The 6,229-nt window shown below is 40.4% G+C and overlaps 1 protein-coding gene across 1 annotated transcript; it reads right to left on the bottom strand.

The window, feature by feature from the left end:
- Positions 1-776: 776 nt before the first annotated feature.
- Positions 777-5,351, bottom strand: LOC100192088 (sec12-like protein 2). Its single transcript, NM_001137511.1, has 10 exons — positions 4,964-5,351; positions 4,781-4,875; positions 4,018-4,168; positions 2,794-2,885; positions 2,605-2,704; positions 2,445-2,520; positions 2,234-2,354; positions 1,512-1,628; positions 1,368-1,435; positions 777-1,276 (listed from the first exon to the last, which is right to left on the bottom strand). The coding sequence occupies exons 1-10, from the start codon at positions 5,222-5,224 to the stop codon at positions 1,176-1,178; spliced, it is 1,182 nt and encodes a 393-aa protein (NP_001130983.1). The 5' UTR covers positions 5,225-5,351; the 3' UTR covers positions 777-1,175.
- Positions 5,352-6,229: the final 878 nt, after the last annotated feature.

The following is a 6,229-nucleotide window of genomic DNA, read 5'->3' as shown; positions in this document are numbered from 1 at the left end:
ACAGTAAATATAGGTTAACCATGGACGATTAATGAGATAAATTTATTAATCAAAATTAATGAGACAAATCTATTAATCCTAATTAGTTATTATTAGCTTATATGATGCTATAGTAAAAACATAGGTTAATTAAAAGCTAATTAGAATTAACAGATTCTTCTCACATTCGGAATAAGCGATGAAGGTTTTGTCTTAGTATGGAGCTTGGATGGTTAAAGGTTGGTGTTTCAGAATAAAGATCACTCAGAAGGTTTGGATGAGTACATACGCAGTATCAGAGGCCTGTTTGGATCCGTGGTAAGTTTAGCACTACATATTCAGTTAAAAGTTAGCACTTGAAGATCCACATAAAAATGGTAAAATATGTTAAAAGTTAAATGTTAAACTTTATCATCTATTAGCAATTTAGCTAACGTTAGCTAAAAGTGATCCAAGATGAGAGAAAAAAAGACATCACATACCCTTCTCATCCCGCTCTCTTTCTCTCAACCCCTATTAATTAGAGGTATAGATGTTTTTCTATATCTATATACTTAACTTTAGCACTTGCCTCTAAACATTACCTATATGCTAGCCAAACCTTAACTCTCCATTTGAGAGCAAATGGCTGCTAAAGTTTAGCACATGGGATCCAAACAGAGAGCACCATTAAAGTCCAGCAAAAACATCATGGGCAAGAAGAAACCGACGCAAACTGATTATTTCCGACACACAGATGTAGAGCATAGTGTTACAACTCCCTTTTGTCATCCAAACAATAATTGGTCATCACATGTATAAGCACCCAGAAGCTATCTGCATTTTTAGATATTCTTTGTACAGCTTTATTACGCATACATAATAAATTGTTTCGCACACCAAAAAAATTTGTTTCTGAACTCTCTATATTGGACTCTTGGGGCGAACATCTTGCAATTCACAAGTGCAGCATGAAGAAACATTGCCACATATGTCTATCACTTGCGGCCATCAACTTACAAAAACTTCGACAACATGAGTAAGTACATTACCCTTTTTACTACAAAACATAACAGGGCTCAGTGCCTTTTGCTGTATTGTTTGTCCTTGAGAGAATAATGAAGTTGGCCCAAGTCCAAAATTTCTTCAATCACTGAAGCAACACTAATAATACGTCCAGCAGAGTAGACCAGTCAGGGGCTGAACAGAAATCTATCTCAACGCTGCAACATTGCCAAAATGTCTTCTTTGTGCTGCGTACAGTAGTACACCAAAATTGCAAGAATAACAACTAGTAGCATGGGCCATATGCTTGTTCCTGTCAGGACACAGCCATCCATTTTTAGTGTAGGGCTTGCAAGGAATGGATGGGGAAAAAAACAAATCTATGAATTAAAGATGCAACGTACCATTACTCTTTGGAGACCCAACAGATGTCACCCTTGCAGAAGAGTCGAAGGAAGTTGACAGCAATGTTCTGTAATGATGTAAAGCAGCTACATTGAGAAATTATTTTTTTTTAGATTTGTCAGCTCGAAGTTAAAGATACTAACCTTGAATCCTGAGAGAAGGTCAGCGTAGTAACAATACCAAGATGAGCCTTTTTAACTGTTACAAGTGTCCGCATGTCTTTTGAGCCAACTACGATGATGCTTCCTTCTATTGTTCCACTATAAACAAAAGGCAGACAAATGATTTTTTAAGAAAATACTATGGTTCTAAAAAGCCTAATTAAACTTAGGTTTACTCTTGATTAAACCTCAAATGAACCCCTAGCGCCTTGTTTATGGCCTAAGCGCCCAATAAAACTCTGTACAAGTCTAGGAGGTGTGTGTAGGCGTGAGGCATTACTCTGTACAAGTCTAGGAGGTGGGATATGTGTGACTCTGGTGCGCAAGAATGCGTGTGGAAGAGCCAGTGAAAAGGGAAACAAGATGTGCGGGGATCAAAATTGCAACTTGCAAGTCCCTTTGCCACTTCTTTGCAAGTTTGCAAGAACTGGAATCAAAATTTCCTGAATGTGTTACAACATCTTTTTATATCGAAGTTAAACATCTAATATGAGCCATATATGTTGCCACAAAAAATAAAAATAAATTAAAAACATAAACTTTTAATCACGTTTAATCTGTGCTTAGTCCATCTAGGCGCTAGGAAGTGGTCTAGCGCCTGCCTAGTGCTTAGCATCTTTTGGAACCTTGGAAAATACAGCCAAACTATCTCATTATTTCTACAAGATGACTATAAAAAAACAAGTGGATCTTTCCAATCTCACATTGCAAGAAGAGCACCGTTGGGTGACACAGCAAAAGCTGAAATTGCCTCACGAGTTATTTTCTTTGATCCGGTTCTCGTCCATGAGGTAGTATTCCAAGACACTATTTTTCCATAATCGCCTAAAAATCAATATTGTTCAGGCATTGTCAGACCTTAAGCTTGTTGCCTAATTCAATTTGTAACTAGGTCAACTTAAACCTTAATGTCACCTTCCATCACAGTTATAAATAGGACATGACTGTTGTCAGCCTTATTAGAGAATCTGCAGAATCCAAATATTTCCCCCTGGAAATGTACAGAACAAAACTCTATTGAAACAAGGCACAAAATCATTAAACTAATGTATTCCGTTCAAGAAAAAAAACTCACTGTTTCTCTTGGCAGACTGGCTACAACTTCAGATGACTGCAAATCCCACACTCTACATGGGCCACTGCTCCTATTCACAGCAAGAAACTTCTCGTCGGAACTGAGAAGATGGATCAAAGCAGAGGAACCCATCAGTATCTCACAACCAATAATCAAGTGGAAAGAGAGAGTTCAATGGCCATTTGTTACCTGATAGTAAGATCCTTAATCGATGTTTTAGTATCGATTTCTGTGAGAACAGACCCCATGGTAGGCCAGTTGAAAACTCTTAAATACCCATCCTACAAAGGAATATAAAGAAACAAATATGTCAATAACCATAAGATTGCAGTGCCATAACAGAAGCTCCAAGAGAAAGAAGAAAATCGCATATGAACCATCAACCATGAAAATCCTCAAAGCATAAATGCAAGACCATACTGAAAAGTTATTTACTTACATGGAGGCAAACCAGATTTGCCTTGTTATAACGTAAAAAGCAAGGTTAAATATCAGTGCTCAAAGACTGTTCTGCCAATACGAAACGACTATTAAGAAGTCGATAGATAAAACCTATTGAAACCGATAGATGTATCTTTGCTTTTAACAGTAAATTAAAATGATGGCGCAAACATGTATAAAACAAGGACGTATCATAAAACAAGGATGTGTCGTAAAAAGCGCATCTCAAGAACTACTTAATGTTATTTGGTATCTCCAATTCTCCATAGTCCATACGTTAAAGATAAGTAAAAACAATTATTCAAAACTGCACTGGCTGTACTTTCTATGCAAAGATGTCTGTACCATGTTAACGATGAAACAAAGATCCCTTTGCCTAACATAACAATATACACCCCCTCTCCAGACACCACAACTCATTATCTGAATAGCTGTACTACTGTAGCAAATGGTCATTAAGTTGCCAAAACAGGCTAACTGTTTGGTTACATTAGTCAGTACTAAAAAAAATGTTGCTTATGATAATTGTAGTATGTAGTAAACATTTTTTCCTGCATGATGCCATGAAGGATTACTTTTGGTACACCTGGAAACTACTAAGCTAACATATCTTCCTCAGGCAATTTTTTCTGTTTATGATGTCAAACTCAGAAGAAAAATAAAGTTGAGAATTAGAAACTTAGAATACATTCTAAATTAGGTGCTCGAAGTGCCTATAGTTTTCCCTTCAGAAAAAGTCAAATAGGAAATGAAATAAAATGAAGCTAAATAATCCATCCATTCCAAATTATAAGACATTTTAGCTTTCCTAGATACACAACTTTTGCTAGGCTCTTAGATATACACTATGTCTAGATACATAGTAAATCAATGTATAATGTCTTATTTTGGAACGGAGAGAGTACCTAAACCTACCAACAACAGTTACAAGAAAGCAAAATGCACAGGGAAAAGTACACAATATTAACTTACTTCACCACCAATAGCAAGTATTGAACCTTCTCCACTGAAGGATACGGCCAACTGCAAACCGACATCTTTCAGCTCTGCTAAAGCATCCTGGTCCGGCTCCAAAGCCAACCTCTGTGGTCCCTCTCCTTCCTGTGATTCCCATCGATACAACCTACATGAGTGTTTTCCTAGTTAAAACTATGAAAATTAAACTTTTCAACCAAGTTTAATTATTTACTGTTTGCATGAAATGAATACGAAATAAGACCCCAGTATCTTCTGTAGAGTATAAGATGAAGGGAAAGCATATAAGGTACATTTTGCAGCTGATACTTTCTGAACCACAAACACATCTATACTAGCAACTAAGAAAACCCAAAGTATGCTTCAAGTTATACCGCAAAAACCAGAAGATAAGTGATTTAACTCCTAGGGAAACAGGAAATAATCAAACACGCCCAAAACATTACCTTTACTAGCAAGAATCAACATTAGATAAGCTATTTTCTTGAACAGCATGGCTTAGGCTATACCGCTATATACAAAACAATTTGCAGATACCTTCGCTTCAGGCCATGTCACTTGTTACTAGCAAGATTCCATATTAGGTGTTATCTTCACCATTGCCTCTACACAATGAATGAAGGGGGCATATGTACCACATTCTGATCATTTGTGCATATCAGAATTCAGATCCAACCAATACATTAGGCAGGCTACAGGAGCAAACACAATGCAGGGTACAGGCTCCAAAGATATGATCCAAGGGTACGAGAGTGCATGCCTGCAGCCGTTGGGGAAGGCACAGAACACGCCATCGCCACGCGGGTGGACGGCCATTCTGTACGGCACCTCCTCCTCACTATTCACCTCGACCACCTGCCCACCGCCACGGAACGCCAAATCAGCACGGGACACTCAAGCCCGCCCTAGATCAGAGCGGGATCTGGGAGGACGGATCGCTCACCGTATCGGGGGAGAGAGCCGGCGCGGCCTCTTCCCCGGTGGCGAGGGCCGCCACCACGAGCTTGTTCGGCACCCCGCTCCGGCCCTCCCCGCCACCGCCCCCGAGGACAGCCATCGGAAGCGAGGGGGTGGAGGAGGAGGGGTCATCCGCATCCGCCTCGGCAGCGGGAGGGTCGGGCTTGATGATGTGGGCGAGCGGGAGCCAGGCGGCGCAGTAGATCGGGAAGCCGTAGGACTGGCTACCGCCGCCGCGAGTTACCATCGCGCCAAAGAAGGGTAAGGGGCGCCGGGGAGGTGGGCCGGTGGCGGTGGCCGCCGGTGGGGACGCGCGGCGGACGGTGGAGGGGAGCGCGTGTGGGGGGCTGGAGACGAGAATAATAACGCGGCTGTGAAAGGTTCGGTTTGGGTTGACCACTTGACCTCGAAAGATGGGTTTTCTTCGCTTCAAAAAGTTGGGAAAAATCAACGTTCACCCTCCATATTAGCGCCCGGCTAATTTGGTGATCGGGGATCCCAAATCCCCTCTCTCATGGATCTCTTCAGAATCCCCGATCACCAAATTAGCCCTTAGATTTGATAATTAGGCCATTCGTAGGTTTTATATTTGTGTTTCAAAGGTGCTAAGTAATAAAAAAATAAATGAAATCTTGTTTGAGATAGTCTTTCATAGTGAAGATTTTCATTCGACGTGATTTCATATGTAGCATGGGATGATATGTCTAGATAACGGCGTATACATAGTTTCATCCCTATGAAGCTCATTTCATCTCTTTCTTCATTAGTTGTTTGTTATATCATCCAAACTACTGATAAAATGTATCAATTTAATGAGAATGAAACTCCTACAAATTTATCGTTGAGAATAGTCTTATGCCTTGTTCGGTTATGCCCCATTCCATATGGATGAGAGTGGATTAAGTGGAATTGAGATGTATTTAAACTAGTTGTGGATTTAAACCGACTCAATCCTACCCAAATTCACATTGATTAACCTCAAAATGAACAAGCCCTTAGGCGGGTTACATTAAGGATGGTAGCGACCGCTAATGTGGCGTGGCCGACAATTGGTGCCCACCACGACAGCGTCAATGGTGGACGTTAGGTTTAGTTGGTTGGATGGTGTCGGTGTTTGGACTAAGGGTCCTAACCATCTAGTAAATAATGTTGCATGGTCAGATTCTAGATGGTGTGCAAGTAGACACAAGCGATTTATCCTGATTCGGGCAATGTAAAGCCCTACTTCCAGTAGAGAGAGGATGAGGCTTAT

This window comes from Zea mays, chromosome 4 (genome assembly GCF_902167145.1).
Source record: "Zea mays cultivar B73 chromosome 4, Zm-B73-REFERENCE-NAM-5.0, whole genome shotgun sequence".
NCBI classification, from domain to species: domain Eukaryota; kingdom Viridiplantae; phylum Streptophyta; class Magnoliopsida; order Poales; family Poaceae; genus Zea; species Zea mays.
Note: the sequence above shows the minus strand (reverse complement) of the source record. Positions and strands in the feature narration are given on the sequence as shown.